The following is an 18,459-nucleotide window of genomic DNA, read 5'->3' on the forward strand; positions in this document are numbered from 1 at the left end:
TTTCTCTTAATGTTTAAATGTTTATATGTTGCGCATTTACGGCGAAACGCGGTAATAGATTTTCATGAAAGTTGACAGGTATGTTTCTTTTTAAATTGCGCGTCAACGTATATACAAGGTTTTTGGAAATTTTGCATTTCAAGGATAATATAAAAGGAAAAAGGAGCCTCCTTCATACGTCAATATTAGATGAAAATAAGACTATAGAATTATTCATCATAAATCAGCTGTCGAGTTGACTATAAATTGCATGCCATGACGCATGCGATTCAATATCTCAATGTAACTTGGTAAAACATTAGCAGCTGTGTAGACTATAAATTGCATGCCTCTTTGAATGCAATTTTAATGCACTATTAAAATATAGGATGCAAAGAACTTATAGCAGCTCGTCTGGGCGCCTAGATATCTTCTGGTTTTCTCGCGCTAAATTCCGGAAAGCGTTATATGATAATTAAATCTTGTGTAAGCATGATCTGATCAAATAAATAGTTGGTGTATCAGTGTGGATGTGCTTATGGTTTGGTACGTCGCTATAACTGCGCGAGGTCTACTGATCACAGAACTACTAGTATAAAATCGAGTAACCTGGCTGGCTCAGGTCTGGTGTCAAAGTTTTCAGGTCGCAACTGATCAATTTCAGGGCCTCTGACATGATCTAACGACTGCTTTTTAGGCAGCCGGGACCGACGGTTTAACGTGTCCATCCGAAACACGAGAGTGGCCCGAGATAAATATCTTGCCCGGGCCGAGATTATATTAAATGTTCATTCTTGTTGAAAATAATCAATTATATAGTCAATAAAATATTTTTTACTGATTTAATGATGAATTTTCATCATTGATATTGAAAACGATCAAGTTGGTAAACGATCTGTCAACCTTGCGGAGCTAGTAAATGATAGCGCTATCTGCTTTGTCGTATGACAGACAAGGAAAGCAACACCAATGTAAGTCAAATACTGCCATTATAACGTGGGCCTCACTGTATATTCTGTGTTCTGTGTTCTATCTTCTGTATATTCTTTGTTCTCTATATTGGTATTTGTTGATACCAGTTGGAGAAATTAATTTTAGGCCAAATATCCCAGTGTATTAAGCAATTGAGTATTTTTGATGGAAGAACATTGAAAACGAAATACTCCTAGCAGTGAGGAGCCACCAATTGAGTCTCATTGAAACGCCTCAACACGCACTTAATTCTCATTAACTGGGTTACAAGTTGGAAGATGAATTTCGAAAGAATTTCAATGAATGGAATCACGCACGTTCACACACACGCACGAGCGTTCCAAGTTATAATGTCAGTGGAGAAAAGACATGAGAACAGCGTTGCCGATTCTCTGCCTTGCCTTCTATACAAGATAGCTGATACCGGAATATCTGATGTAATAGTAACTGTTCATTCTTGTAAAAAGGAAAACCTACAGTGGGGTCCACGTTATAATGGCAGAGGAGGAAGACAGGAGAACAGTTTTGTCGATTCTTTGCCTTGTCACTGCCTTCTATACAAGATAGCTGATAAATATAAAGAAAATAAAAATCTCAGTACCCTTTTTTTAAAATATTTTATCACAACATGTTTCGGTCATCATGCCATTTTCAAGTAATATGATAGATTATCTATACAGGAAAGAGATAAATAAGATAGCTGATACCGGAATATCTAATTTAATATCAACTGTTCATTCTTGTTTAAAATAATCAATTATGTTTTATTCTTCAAGAAAATATATTTGACAATGATTTCATAATTGAGATTAAATATTTTATTAAACAATCATATTCCTACATTGTTAACAACGATATGGCGACGTTGCAGGGTTAGAAAAGAATAGAACTGTCAGCTTTGTTGAATGACAGACAAGGATAGCAACACCAATGTTGATTAAAGGCTGTGCAAAGGCTAAAAATAAACTTTTTACTCGTGATATTTTTCAAAGTTTTTCGATTTGTATATCATCAATCTATCAAAATAAAAAAATTTCTCAGGAGAACATTTTTTTCCGATCATTACTTTTTGAGGTATGAGCGACTGAAGTTTGAATTTTTGGGACAGAACATTTCAAATTCTGTACAATATAAATCCATGAGATTCAGAGGATAGATTCTTCATGGTATGGTTGATCTAGTAAAACACAAATTTTATGAAAATATCAATTTTTGGAAAAGTTATCCAATTTACCAAAAACAACTCAACCAAAAGTTATTTTAGTAAATTGAATAACTATCTAAAAAATTGATATTTTCAGAAAATTTTTGTTTTACTAGATAAACAATACCATGAAGAATCTATCCTCTGAATCTCATGGATTTATATTGTACCGAATTTGAAATGTTCTGTCCCAAAAATTTAAACTTTAGGCGCTCATATCTCAAAAAGTAATGATCAGAAAAAAAATGTTTTCCTGAGAAAACTTTTTCATTTTGATAGCTTGTTTTTACCCTTTGCACAGCCTTAACTAAGTATTTAATCTCAATTATTAAATCATTGTCAAATATATTTTCTTGAAGAATAAAAAATATAATTGATTATTTTAAACAAGAATGAACAGTTACTATTACATCAGATATTCCGGTATCTTGTATAGAAGACAGTGACAAGGCAGAGAATCGGCAACGCTAACATTGTTAAACAACGATATGGCGACGTTGCAGAGTTATTAATGGTGATTTGAGTGTGATATTTTTGTTTTTTATTCTGTTTTAAACCATCAAAATTTAAAATTCTTAGTTTTCGTTGTTTTTTTAGTGAAAATGGACTAAATTTTAGAAAAGTTAAACCATAACCCTATCTCGGACTTTAAAAAGTTATCTAAATTTGGGAGAAAAATGGTACAAGGAGTATCCTTAGTTTTTCTCTCCTAATCAGTGCTACTTTGTAAAAATTATAAATAAATAAGAAAAGAATAGCGAAATAAATAAATAAGAAAAAATAAATAAGAAAGAATAGAATAAATAAGAATAGAATTCAATCAGCTTGAATAAATAATAAATAAATAAGAAATAAGAAAGAAATAAATAAGAAAAAATAAATAAGAAAGAATAGAATAAAATAAGAATAGAATTCAATCAGCTTTGTTGAATGATAGACAAGGATAGCAACACCAATGTTACTATAGTGAGTTTGGAGCATGAGATCTCATGATTTGAAGCTGCAAGTACGCCACACATCACTCTCACAACAGTTTCGTTTCACAATGAAACGTTTCACAGTGTCACGATGAATCTGACAATCGAATAAAAGAGCACATAAGACAATGGCTTGGAAACTGGCATATGCCAAACGACACATATTCGAATGGAAAAGCTTTCTAGATGACAATAGTTTCAACAGGAATCAGAGGCCACATCGGACGGTTTTACTGCCGTCGATTCAAACGCTTCCCATATGCTAAAAATTCTCTGTATCACCCACCGTGGGTAGGTCATACAACTTCCATTCGAAACCTACAAAAACAAACTCTACTTTCTTCCACAAAAATAACACGACACATCATTTCTATCCCATCACAATAAAAAACTGTATGATTATTTATTTACTAGTAAGTAACCCGTGTTTCGCAAGGATCTGATTAAAAACGTGACCAACTGAAATATTGAAGAATTTAAAATAGTTCTTTAACTAACCTCGGTAAATTACAACCTATATGCAAAACTTCAAGTTAAGGCTGTTAAAATTGCAAAGGCCAAAAATAAACTTTCTACTCGTGATATTTTTCCAAGTATTTCGATTTGCATATCATCAAGAAAATGAAAAAGTTTTCTCAGGAAAACATTTTTTCTGATCATTACTTTTTGAGATATGAGCGTCTACAGTTTAAATTTTTGGGACAGAACATTTCAAATTCGGTAAGAGATAAATCCATGAGATTTAGAGGATAGATTCATCATGGTATTATTTATCTAGTAAAACAATAATTTTCTAAAAATATCAATATTCAAGAAAGATATTCAATTTACTAAAAATAACTTTTAGTTGAGTTATTTTTGGTAAATTGAATAACTTTTCCAAAAATTGATATTTTCAGAAAATATTTTTTTACTAGATCAACAATACCATGAAGAGTCCATCCTCTAAATTTCATGGATTTATATTGTACCGAATTTGGAATGTTCTGTCCCAAAAATTTAAACTTTAGGCGCTCATATCTCAAAAAGTAATGATCAGAAAAAATGTTTTCCTGAGAAAACTTTTTCATTTTGATAGCTTGATGATATACAAATAAAAAAACTTTGAAAAATATCACGAGTAAAAAGTTTATTTTTAGCCTTTGCACAGCCTTAATCAGTCCAGTAGTTTAGACGAGATCATGAGTCATTCGTGAATTTTCTATCCCGTACGTGTATAAGTCAATTTTTACCTCTATCATGATAGATTGATTATAGATTCACATTCCATAATACACAAATCATGTTGGCTACATGATCAGAAAAGGGCCAACAGGCCTAGTCAAAAACTGTTCCCTTTCCGAAACAATTTAAAAAATCAATTCTAAAAAGAATCAATTGAAGGGCTTCGAATGAAATTACATTTTTGATCCGAAATGAATTTCTTTGAGCTTTAATTTTCACATGAAATTCCTAGTTAGTCGTACATTTTAGACATTGATAACAAATTGATAAATAATATTTCAATTATAATAATTATCCATTTTTTAGGAGTATATCCAAAAGATCGGTTATGTTGCTTCACCTTATCAATTCAAATCATATTTCGAGTCCAGAATATTATACAAACCATTATGAAAGAAATGGATATGATTATGGACTATCTATAGTAATGATTATCTACTATTAAGAATTGATAAATAAGAATTGATAATGATTACGAACGAAATGGTTTGAGTTTGAAGCAACAGCACAATAATTTGTAATGAGGATTAAGTTGAAACGCCTATTTTTATAGCTATGCTATCAAGTTTGATATCGAAGAACTAAAAGCTGGAGATATGGCAGTGCCTGAATTTTCTATATTACCGAATAAAAACAGAGGGAAGGCAAATTCTCATAACAAAAACTCATTGTTTAAATAAATTCCTTGTGAGAAAAGTGCAGTATTCAAATTTCACCTGCAATATAGCAATGTGAAGGACCTATTGCAGAGAATAGGTCCTATTAGGATTGAATTGAATTGAATGACTGCCTTTATTTTGACCTAGGAGGGCGAAGTTAGGGCGCAGTCGGCCCTCTCTTATACTTAAAAACCCTCATAATAGGGATAATAGAGGAATGAGATTGCACTACGATTAATACAGTATTTTAATAAATACTAGGTTTTTATTAGGATTGATAATGTGAGAATATTGATACTATTGATTCAAATCAGAATTCAGTTGCCTATTTATAAAAAAAATTGGTTAACAGATAAAAATCTATACAGTTTAGAAGATTTCCGCCTTCAAAAAAATACAAGTAACTGATAACATTTTATCAAAATTACGTAATTTTTCAAAGTTACATAATAAAACACCATAATATCATCACACTGATGCTTGTTGGAAAACCTTGTAAGTTAATGTTATAGTATGGAGCTACTGGTATGACATTAACGCAAAATCATTCATTGTTCTAGTAAAATAACAGGAAACGATTATTGCAAAGAATGCAATTAAATCGAATTGCAGATGGAGGAATCATGAGTACAGCTTATATCAAGTTTAAACGCAGATTTTTGAAATTATACTATGGATATGAACAATAATATGAGGCACAATTTAATATTGTTCAATTAACAACAATCAATTTAACAGTTGTAGGGTATTTAGCTTTACTGTAGCTAAAAATATCCATTCATTTTCCCGAGGAGAGTCATAATTTAAAATATAAATTTCAAACTAAACATAATTTGTTTAAAAACTTGACTAAACATTAATTGAATAAACAAATGTTACTTTTATCCCACAACTGAATACATTTCGACAAAAAATTCAATGAGAATTCCACCATCAATTTACCACTAGTTCAACATTGATATCACAAGAATCTATTTCAATTACATAACTTGCCCTGCAACAGATAAAATTACAAAGACATTCCATTGGAAATTATTGACTTTCCACGACTGAAATAGTTTTGAATTCTGATAAAATTAACTACAAAGAATCAACTGCATGACTCAAATTGAAAACTTCAAATGAAATGACATTTCTGATTCAACATGAATTTCTTTTAGGTTTAATTTTTACATGAAATTTCTAGTTGACTTTCCACGACTGAAATAGTTTTGAATTCTGATAAAATTAACTACAAAGAATCAACTACATGACTCAAATTGAAAACTTGAAATGAAATGACATTTTTGATTCAAAATTATCTTCTTTTGGGTTCAATTTTTACTTGAAATTCCTAGTTAGTCGTACAAATTAGACATTGATAGCAAATTGATAAATAATATTCCAATTATAATAATTATCCAATTTTTTACATTTCTATATCATACAAGAGCCTCATCATTGTTGAATATGGGTTATCACCGTACATGAAAATATTTTTTAGGGCTAAATATTTGATTCAAAGATATCAAATTTGTTGAACTTTTATGGTACATTCAAAACTGCTTCTATTCCTAATTTAACATAATATAAACAGTCTAGAGTGGTAATGATTTTATGTTATCAGATTTTTAAAAAATATAGCATAGTTATCGCGTCTTTCTCAGGACTTTCAGAGCAGCATATCTTCATCACATCAGCTTGTAAGTTTATTGAGAAACCTTACGAGCTAGTATGAAGAATGATTAATCTGAATTGAAACTTGTCGTCACTGTACCAAAGAAAACTTCCTTGAAAAGTATGTCAAGAACGAGAATGTCATCGAATCAATTGAAACCCAATCAATGCAAGCTATGTAATAAGACTTCAATACATTGAACAGAATATTGAGAGTATGATATACTGTATTACCCTACACTACTACTCACTTCATACAATATATTATGGGGAACACAATGTCAGTCAAGAGTTTGAAAGTAATTTGTTACATGGAAAAATAAGAAAGGAGCTAAATCAATAACTCTTGCCGCTTCAAATGCTTGCATGACAGCTTTGAACTAAAGTAATGGATGATTGCAATTTTCTCTGAGAAATACTGGTTGCTTGAGAACATTGAATTAATAGTGTTCACAAGTGAAACTAGTTTACTACAAATACAATGATTCAATGGACAATTTTAAAGAATCTATCCTGAAATCTTTCACAACAACATAATATTTGTTATTTTTTCATCTTGATAATTGGTTAAACTTGCTCTTAATAGAGCACAATGTTTTTGGATTTCTGGACTAGGCCTACTGGAGGGATCAGCTTATTCATAATTATGTACAGTATATTATTGGGTGTGCTTCCAATTATTCCATATTTCAGAAACATCTAGGTACCATAATAGACCAGGACTAGTAGGATAAGTAGTTATATAAACACGCTGCACAATATAACTATTTAAATTCCCCTACATGTGTTAACATATCATAACAGAACTGTATTATACTGTATTGTTAAGAATCTGACTTCGTAAAGTAGATTTACCTAAAGAGATGTGTTAATCGCTCTATCAAACATTTTGGAATAAACTAAAACTAAAAAAGGTATTAAGTATATTAAGTAGATAAAAATACACAATAGGCAGTTCTATTTTATAACCGTGAGAACATGCAACTCTTTAGAATCTAGCATTCAAAAGAAGACATTGTAGTGGTACTGAATAACTGAAGATATGCTGTGTAGCAGGATTGGGATGCATAATATTTTTAATGGATGATGTTATTTACTGTTTTCATAAAATCACTATTGCAAATTAACTATATTATAGTTAATTTGCAATACTATAACTATATTATAGTTAATTTGCAATAGTGATTTTATGAAAACAGTACGGTAAATAACATCATCCATTAAAAATATTATATAGTCTATACTAAAATATAATAACTATATTATAGTTAATTTGCAATAGTGATTTTATGAAAACAGTAAATAACATCATCCATTAAAAATAAATAACATTAGGCTATTTACGCCAGAATTTAGTCCTGATAAAGATAGAGCAAACTAAAAATGCATGACATATTTATAATATTTTAGTCTTTATAGTGATTCTACGGAATGAAAATAGGTAATTAGATGTTAATGCTAAATAACAAGAAGGAAGCTACTCGAAGGACATTCTCAAAAAGCCTTAAAAATTACCTCTGTGCAAGGCCCTACTACTCATTATCTGAGTACATCATAAGAGTGGCTTACTCTGAGACATCTGAGTAAAAGTAAGAACTTGTTTGGATTTAAAAAATACATATCAACATAATTGGAAATGAACGTAAATTAAATTTATAAATTCAAAATTAAATTCAATCATTTCAGTCACAAAAATCCTATGTTTCCATCAAATAACTTACACGGTACCTACCGTACTATTATTGTTGAAAAATAGGAATCTTCATTTAACTTAAACCTCTGCTATTTTTTTTAGTACGGTACAGTAGGCCTATATTCATCAGAAAATTAAAACAAAAAAGCAGACAATTTATAGACTAAAAAATGTTCATAACGTATTGGAGAAAACGCTATCAATAAAAAATTACAGGGATTAACAACAGAACTAAAAATTTTTAAAAGGTTAGGTTTTTTAAAAAGCAAAGCACACAACAATATGGTAATGATTCACTTTAAAATCAGACGAACTGAGCATCATAAAATTGGTTTTATCACACAGAACATAATTTTTTTATGGTATAATCTATAGAAGGATTCTAGATAGATATTATTTGAGACAAGTTTTAACAATAATAAATAATTGATTTGTAACATAAATAATCCCAAAATGAAGATCTACGATTCACTTTTGAGGTCAGAATTATCATTTTGGAGCAAGATTTGATAATATTTGACAAAAAAGATAATCTGATAAGAGAGCTGGAAATCATATTTCAGCTCATCCAGGCTCCGGGTCGTGTGGGCTACGAACAGAGCTATATTGACAGGGGTGATACAAGCCATGTCTACGTCAGAACTTGAAGCTACATGCATATTTTTGGATGAAATTTTGTCCATACCTTCAGCGTAATGAGATCTTTTGATGGTTCCATTTTCAATATCGCCATCCAGTGGTCTTTTCCTAGAATCCGGATTTTCTGGAGAGGGACACGTATCGATTCCAGAGTCGGCCGCCATATTTACTGCTTATTGGAGAGTCGTCTGTTCACCACATGCGAAGATAAAGATCCGCGCTCTCCCCACCTCTGCCAGAAAGTGACTAGCTGCTGACTGAATTGTTGTCAACGAACTCTAGCGGCCAACGCCTCTACTACTCGGCACTGAAACGTAAATCCGCCATTTTTAAATCGCCCACGCTTTTTGAATTTCAACAAACCCTGTTGGAGCAATTTTATTGCACTGTTTAGAGCAATTTAAATCAATAAAGGAACATGTTCAATTGTTACAGCTATTATTGATACGTTACATATTCTTTCAAGACAATTTCTTACTACAAGTCAGAAATTTACACTGTGATTTGACTAATAATGTTTTAGACTGTAGCATGTACAAATCGGTTCACACAAAAAACCTACCTATTTTCACTCACGACTAAAATAGATAAAAAAGCATTATATTTTTCGATAGTTTTTTATTAATAGATCTTTGTTTTTCCAGCATAAGTTGGGTACAGTACTTGTATCATGATTATCTTTGACTTGTATTAGGTGAACTTAATGTAGCCTACGGTGGTAACTAGATGTATCATGCTCAGCTTAAATTCAGATTACTGTATTGATTTGAAAAAAACATGATGCAAAGTTATGAATTATTGAAAAACATAAATTGGAATTTTCTGAATATTATTCAATTCAAATAATTCAACAGCAACAACGATCTGATGTCAAAGTTAGCCTGGTTCATCTCTAGTAACTGCAGAGTGAACACATAAAGGCAGAGGATGAAGTCGTACAGTTTCTTCTTTCAGAGAGATGCTGCATCTATAGTTTTCAGTCTTAAAATCTAAATTCAAACATATGGAATTCCTATAATATATTAAACTCATAAATTCATTGGTAAGTGAACATAATAATACTAAATTTTATATACTGCCAGTTGATCAATTATCTGAAAAAATGGGAGCTAATAGAATAGATTTTTAAATCTATGATCTAAGGATCTATTATCAAAATAATAACAAAAACAAACACCTGAAACTTGGAATTCATACAACTCTAAAGCCTTGTCAAGTCTAGGGCATATCTAGGACTTGTCACAGACAAGTATAGGACATAATCTATCATAGTACACTTCATAGGGCGATTATAACATCATGATAAACCGAGCACTCTATTGATGAAATAATTATTTTTCTGATTTCCAAAAGAAGGTACCTAGCTTCATATTTATAGATTATAACCATGAATTGAATTCATAATAGTTTATCGGAGAAAACGTTTTTACTTAATGAAAGAGTGGAGATTTTGAGAAAAAACCGCAACGTCAAGTCGACAAGCGTTGAGAGCTCAACACACAGAGATGGGAAAATTATGTTTTTATATTATAGAGACAAAGATATGACAAAAGGAATGAGAGAGCTATACATGACTCCAATTTCGTTCTTGCCATAAACAGGCAATTTCCATACCGTACAGGATTATCATCACGTTTAAAAATCAGAGAACGACAACAAAGCAGAAAAATGGAATGTCGGGATTCATTTTATTAAAAAATGATACGTTCTGGAATGATGAAATATCTCCACCAACAATAGTTGTTATCTTATTCACCAACTTATAAATTTACTTGTATCATGTTTTTACATGGTACAATTCAAGCTAGAGGATCTCTCGTTTCTGCAGTTACGGTACAAATAAATGTTAGATAACATATCTCCTAAAATTCGAGAAAAGTCTTCCACAGACATTAGAAAACTACATTTATAATTCATTGATCTTTGCTTTACATTGGACAATTCTAGAAGTAGGAAATGTTGTAACGGAATGCTAGAAAATAATAATCTATTAGGCTCCAAAGCTTCTATTTTTGATCAAGATTACCTACAATCTAATTCTAATTGTTGATTAACACAGTTATTGTTTCCTACAACGCCTCAGATTATAAACAATTCCGTAAATTAAAAAATGAATAAATTCAAAATCACAATACCAATGGGAAACTTCCTAGTATACCCGTTATTTTCTTATGCAACAATAATAATTGAATCTGGAATTATCATAGCAGTAATGTCTATTAAATGTCAGTGAGAGATGTGGAATCAGCAGCAAGCAGCCTTGAGTTTGTGATAGTCAGTTTACGTTTTAGTTTCAGATTGATCTGGTGAGAGCTTAAACAAATCTCGCTGAATTGAATTATATACAGTAATGAGAACAAAATTAGTTTTGCATGAGCAAAGGAAGTTTGTTTTTCGGTTCATGTTTAAAAATTTCTTTAACAAGTAAATATTCTCTATTTTAAAAATAACTGAGTGTTATAAATTATTATTTCCGTATTTGGAACATCCAAATTCAAAAGAATAGTTTGTATCAATATTTTTGGACAGAATATTTTGTGAAAATCGAGAAGACATAACCTCATTTGGACTTTTAATGTTACCTAAATTTGGGAGAGAAATAGTACAACGTAATCTTAGTTTTTCTCTCCCGATCTGTGCTTCATTGTAAAAAAGAATAAAGAATAAATAAATAAAGCTGAAATTGGTAATATTGGATGCAACTCCAACTTGGAAAATGTCTGTATTAAATATTTATCAGCCTATATATAAATTGAAAACCATAATAAATTTATTATGTTTAATCTATTTATTTACACTTCATTTTTAAAAATTCATAAGTTTTCATCAATAAATTATGGTTTTTCAGTAGGACTACAGTATATAAATATGTTCTCTAGTTTGTTGTGATTCTTCCCCACTATCCTATACTATTAAACGAGCAATTTCTGTTTATATGTTCAGATGTTTATATGTTAATAATATGTTTGTATTTCACCGGATCTCGAAAACGGCTGAAACGGCTCTAACGATTCTCACGAAATTCAAAACATAGTAGGTTTATAATATAAAGATTTGATTGCACTAGGTCTTATCCCTGATAAAACTCGCTGAAGGACATTAAAAGGATAATTATTATTCATCCTTGGAAAAACATCAGAAACTAATTATTTCGTCGTCTGTTGGTGATGGTAGTGAGTGATCGAGTTCATGTGTGTGGGACTGTGACAAAATTATGAGTCAGCTGTTGAACTTTTCTAATCATTCAATCAGGTACTTAGTGCCGCTTGCAAAAAATCCGGGTTATTTTCAATCCTGATTGATTCCAGTAGATCCATCATTTTGAAATGGTCTTCTCTGATTTGGTTCACGTGAAGTTAATCAGGATTAAAATTTAACCGGCTTTTGTGCAACTGGGCCTTTGTGAGGGAAATTTTTGCATTCCTCTGGAAATTAATTTCAATTTACTGTGATTAGATAGAACATTTCTGTATGAATGTTATTATAATTTATTCTTTCGTAATAGATTTTTTATGCTTTTGTACTCCAGAGCGAAGCTCGGTCCCCGATATTGAATTTAAACTGTGAATTTGAGATTTTTGTGAATCATTTTAATGCAAGAGTCAGTTTCCTAGATCTGAAGATGATGAACAGCCGGTCGAAGCATCTTCACTGCTAAAAAGTGAGGCTGGGCATTCACCGGTTAGTCAAGACAAGACAAGACATGATCAGACACGTTTAGTCACAATACTTCACATAGTTGCTTATGAAGACATGTTTAATTGCAATGACTAATTAGTGTGAGTTGCGTCATAAGCAACAATGTGAAGTATTGTGACTAAACGTGTCTGATCATTTCTTGGGCTGGTCACACACCGATTAGTCAAGACAAGATTAGTCACAATACTTCAGATTGTTGCTATGACGCAACTCACACTGATAAGTCATTTCAATTAGACATGACTCCATAAGCAACTATGTGAAGTATTGTGACTAAACGTGACTAGTCTTGTCTTGACTAATTGGGGTGTGACCAGCCTTAGTGTTCCACTTCAAAAATGTTTCCATGTTCTCTAGGTTGACGGGTTGATAGGTATTTTTGAGGTATGTGAAGATAGCTTGTTTTGAATCTAACGTATTCACTATTCTATTCTTTTCTATTCTATAATTAGTTATTCTATTCAAGTTTATTACTTTCCTTGCCCTATTACCATAGGTAAGGAAAGTTTTTCTTTCCGAAAAAAATTAAGGTACCCCAATTTCTGAATTTCTATACGTTTCAAGGTCCCCTGAGTCCAAAAAAGTGGTTTTTGGGTATTGGTCTGTATGTGTGTGTGTACACGATATCTAATCTCCCAATTGAGATGGGAAATAAAAAAAGATCCCGGACAAAGGTCCCGGAATGACTTGGAGTTTGGAACTTAAGGTCCTTACAATATAAGGATCCGACACGAACAATTTCGATCAAATGCGATTCCAGATGGCGGCTGAAATGGCGAAAACGTTGTCAAAAACAGGGTTTTTCGCGATTTTCTCGAAAACGGCTCCAACGATTTTGATCAAATTCATACCTCAATTAGTCATTGATAGGTTCTATCAACTGCGAGAATTATTGTCTCTATTGTTGGGTGAGCATTAGAAAAACTTTATTCTATCAGAGCAGCTGATTGATTTTTTCTTCTCACTCAATGGTATGAATTTAAAACAACGAAAAGATGTCTTTAGGGTGCACTTCTTGAAAATTTTCATTTTTAACACTCTAGTTTTGAAGTTTTCCTGGAAAATTTATACTCATTCGATGGTTTATAAAATGGCAACGTTTTTTCATTATTGGAAAAAATATTGTTACTGTGAAAAAAATCAAGAAAAAACTGTTTGAAAAGTTTAGATTTTAACTCGACTTTGAACTTTTTTCAACTTGTATCACAATAACAATTGCAGATACGAACTTCTAACCAGTTTCATTGAATTTCTCAGCCAAATTTCCTATAGAAAAAGTATTTTTACGCCCTCAATCTCTCGACATACAGCTATCAAATTGTAGACAATTATTCACACTCAAACAAGATAAGTCTCGTTTTTGTTTAAAAAATCGAATTTAAACTGAAATTCTGATTCGAGGATTTGAGCTAGACACCTGTATTTGGTCTCATTCGAAAGATAATCAAAAAAGGAAGTTTTTGCGCTATAAAAATTATTCCGTACCCTTGAAAAAAATCGAGAAAAATGGTCTGAAGTTTTCAAAAAACTTCAAAAATCACTCTTTTTCAACTTTGACCGCTAAAAAATACTACTCAATAATCGACTTTGGCATGTTTTATACCTCAAATCAATGTGAAATTTTGTCCTCTTTTCTACGATGTCCTTAAAATTCACTTAAGACCAATGGTTCTTGAGATATTGACGATTTAATGACTGGAAGTACGCCTACTTGAAAAATATCGAAAAATCTATATATCTCGAAAACGAAGGTCGATAGGAGAAAATTTTTTGTTGCAAATTGCATGTAGAATCTATGGTAGTCGGGGTTTACACCTTATCTGGGACACCCTGTATGTTCAGATGTTAATAATATGTTTGTATTTCACCGGATGTCGGAAACGGCTGAAACGGCTCTAACGATTCTCACGAAATTCATAACATAGTAGGTTTATAATATAAAGATTCGATTGCACTAGTTCTTATCCCTGATAAAGACTCGCTGAAGGACATTAAAAGGATAATTATTATTCATCCTTGGAAAAACATCAGATACTAATTATTTCGTCGTCTGTTGGTGATGGTAGTGAGTGATCGAGTTCATGTGTGTGGGACTGTGTCAAAATTATGAGTCAGCTGTTGAACTTTTCTAATCATTCAATCAGGTACTTAGTGCCGCTTGCAAAAAAGCCGGGTTATTTTCAATCCTGATTGATTCCAGTAGATCAATCTTTTTGAAATGGGCTTCTCCAAAGACCTTAAAGATGCATAGACTCACATGCAGCGCTAGTGTCGTACTAGGAATTGAAATCGGCCATTGAGGGGGCAACCTATAAGATTATTACATACCAATGCCTTTGTAATCTATAGTATTACAAATAAATAGATATAATATCTCGTGCTAAATTACCCTAATGGCGGCCTTCAATTTCAAGTGACAGCTATCATTGGGAAGGCATAGGCATTGTGGGTCTATATCTCTTTAAGGTCTTTGGTCTTCTCTGATTTGGTTCACGTGAAGTTAATCAGGATTAAAATTTAACCGGCTTTTGTGCAACTGGGCCTTTGTTTGAGGGAAATTTTTGCATTCCTCTGGAAATTAATTTCAATTTACTGTTATTAGATGGAACATTTCTGTATGAATGTTATTATAATTTATTCTTACGAAATACTTTTTTATACTTTTGTACTCCAGAGCGAAGCTCGGTCCCCGATATTTAATTTAAACTGTGAATTGGAGACTTTTGTGAATAACTTTAATGCAAGAGTCAGTTTCCTAGGTTCAGTTCTAGGTTTAGTTCAGATCTGAAGATGATGAACAGCCCATTGATATAGAGAATAAGATTAAGAAGAGCGAAGTCCGCTATGATGCCACTGCGCTAGTGTAGCTACCAGAAATTTCGGGCAAGAAGTCGGGTATTTGTATTCGCTGTGTAGAAAAAGAGCCTTTTTCAAATGATAATATTTTTTTTATTGAAGCAACAAAAAATATTTAAAGTATGGTAGTTTCATGCAGTGCTTATGGATGTACGAATCTGCATGTGCCAGATGAAAATATTTCTTTTCATACATAAGTATTTTTATATTTTCATCGGTCATGTTTCTTGCAGGCTAAGCCTAGTGCCAAATGATCGTTTCAAGGAATATTGTGCTTAGGTTGATTCATTATCATTATTTGCCAAGTAATAAAATATAAGTCTCGGTAATATTATAATAAATCTTTTATTTCCATAGATCCAATATAGGTATCCATATTCCATTCCATTAATTTGTCTTATATTGTAATATTTTGTGAACTATGAAAATATTGTATGCTAAATTTGTATTATAAAAAATATTATTTGCTAAAATTGTCTATAAATCCTTCATCATTGCTATTGTTTTATTTTTCCCGTTCTTATAATATGTAGTTATTTATTATCTTATATTAAATATAGGAGTATAGAGTATAGTTAGGTACCTATACTTAAGTTGCAAAACGAATGAGAAACAGTTTCACGAAATATTGTGATGATGGGTAATTTATTATTATTTGCCATCTAATAAAAAATATATGGTAATATTAGCAATCTATAATTTTTGTTTTATTTTTCCCGTTCTTATAATATGTAGTTATTCATTATCTTATAAATATAGGAGTATAGAGTATAGTTAGGTAACTATACTTAAGTTGCAAAACGAATGGAAACAGTGTCACAAAATATTGTTAATTTTTTATTATTTGCCATCTAATAAAAATATATACAGTAATATTAGCAATCTATAATAAATGTTTTATTTTCCATATCCTAAATACATGGTAATAGGAAAATATTGTAAAAATGAGATTCATTTGCTAATAGAATGGATCAAAACTGTAGTGAGGTAGTAGGTTCACTAAATTAGAAGTTTGGTTGAGTTAAAAATAAAGTTCAATGAACAAATCATTGTATCATATGGTAATGGAAATGATGAAAAATTGAAAAAAAATATATTGAAATCCATCAAGTATGTCGAAAGATAATGCAATGAAAGTCGATGTTTTCCCATATAAGTCTGTCTGGGCGCCTGACTTCTTGCCCGATATTCAATGGCGACGAGAAATGAAGGAGGCATCATGCTGCCAAACAAACGCTTGAAGGTATAGCTTAGTCATCTAACTATATATATCAATGGAACAGCCGGTCGAAGCATCTTCACTGCTAAAAAGTATAAGGCTGGGCATTCACCGGTTAGTCAAGACAAGACTATAGTCATAGTTGCTTATGAAGACATGTTTAATTGCATTGCAATGACTAATCAGTGTGAGTTGCGTCATAAGCAGCTATGTGAAGTATTGTGACTAAACGTGACTAGTCTTGTCTTGACTAACCGGTGTACGCCCAGCCTAAGGCTGGTAACACACCTATTAGTCAAGACAAGACAAGACATGATCAGTCACATATACTTCACATAGTTGCTTATGAAGACATGTCTAATTGCAATGACTAATCAGTGTGAGTTGCGTCATAAGCAGCTATGTGAAGTATTGTGACTAAACGTGACTAGTCTTGTCTTGACTAACCGGTGTACGTCCATCGTAAGGCTGGTCACACACCTATTAGTCAAGACAAGACAAGACATGATCAGTCACAATACTTCACATAAAAAAGTAAATTCGTATGGCTTTTGTTGGTGAGGAGTCCCTTTCGGGAAGGTCCCACCGCCTGAATATATAATTTAAGCCGTCAATGGGCCTCACGACTGTCATACTTCAGCCGGGACCGACAATTTAACGTGCCCATCCGATAACACGGGAGTGATCTGGTTAAAAACTTTTGGTAATGAGAGGGTTCGAACCCGGGATCTCTATGCTGCTACGCAAGCACTCTATCCACTAGACCACGGATCTACTTCACATAGTTGCTTATGAAGACATGTCTAATTGCAATGACTAATCAGTGTGTGTTGCTTCATACAATAATACAGTATGAAGTATTGTGACTAAACGTGACTAGTCTTGTCTTGACTAATAGATGTGTCATCGATTGCAATGACTAATCAGTGTCAGTTGCGTCATAAGCAACAATGTGAAGTATTATGACTGAACGTGTCTGATCATGTCTTGTCTTGTCTTGACTAATTGGTGTGCGCCTAGCCTAAGGCTGGTCACACACCTATTAGTCAAGACAAGATTAGTCACGATTAGTCACAATACTTCAGATTGTTGCTATGATGCAACTCACACTGATAAGTCATTGCAATTAGACATGACTCCATAAGCAACTATGTGAAGTATTGTGACTAAAACGTGACTAGTCTTGTCTTGACTAATCGGTGTGTGACCAGCCTTAGGCTAGGCGCACACCAATTAGTCAAGACAAGACAAGACATGATCAGTCACAATACTTCACATAGTTGCTTATGAAGACATGTCTAATTGCAATGACTAATCAGTGTGTGTTGCGTCATGAGCAACAATGTGAAGTATTATGACTGAACGTGTCTGATCATGTCTTGTCTTGTCTTGACTAATCGGTGTGCGCCTAGCCTAAGGCTGGTCACACACCTATTAGTCAAGACAAGATTAGTCACGATTAGTCACAATAATTCACATTGTTGCTATGACGCAACTCACACTGATAAGTCATTGCAATTAGACATGACTCCATAAGCAACAATGTGAAGTATTGTGACTAAACGTGACTAGTCTTGTCTTGACTAATTGGGGTGTGACCAGCCTTAGTGTTCCAATTCAAAAATGTTTCCATGTTCTCTAGGTTCACGGGTTGATAGGTATTTTTGAGGTATGTGAAGATA

At 32.3% G+C, this 18,459-nt stretch overlaps 1 protein-coding gene across 12 annotated transcripts in view; it reads right to left on the reverse strand.

Annotated features, from left to right (window-relative positions):
• LOC111047600 (RNA-binding protein Nova-1) overlaps positions 1–9,252 on the reverse strand; it is a 135,218-nt gene extending 125,966 nt beyond the window's left edge. For 2 of the 12 annotated variants that reach the window (XM_039426471.1, XM_039426472.1), the window contains exon 1: positions 9,050–9,252. In XM_039426471.1, coding sequence (XP_039282405.1) covers positions 9,050–9,167 — 118 coding nt within the window. In that variant the 5' untranslated portion in view covers positions 9,168–9,252. The remainder of the gene's footprint in view (positions 1–9,049) is intronic. The other 10 variants (XM_039426483.1, XM_039426482.1, XM_039426469.1 and 7 more) reach the window with 9 other exon arrangements.
• Between the last annotated feature and the right edge of the window lie 9,207 nt (positions 9,253–18,459).

This window comes from Nilaparvata lugens, chromosome 4 (genome assembly GCF_014356525.2).
Source record: "Nilaparvata lugens isolate BPH chromosome 4, ASM1435652v1, whole genome shotgun sequence".
NCBI classification, from domain to species: Eukaryota; Metazoa; Arthropoda; class Insecta; order Hemiptera; family Delphacidae; genus Nilaparvata; species Nilaparvata lugens.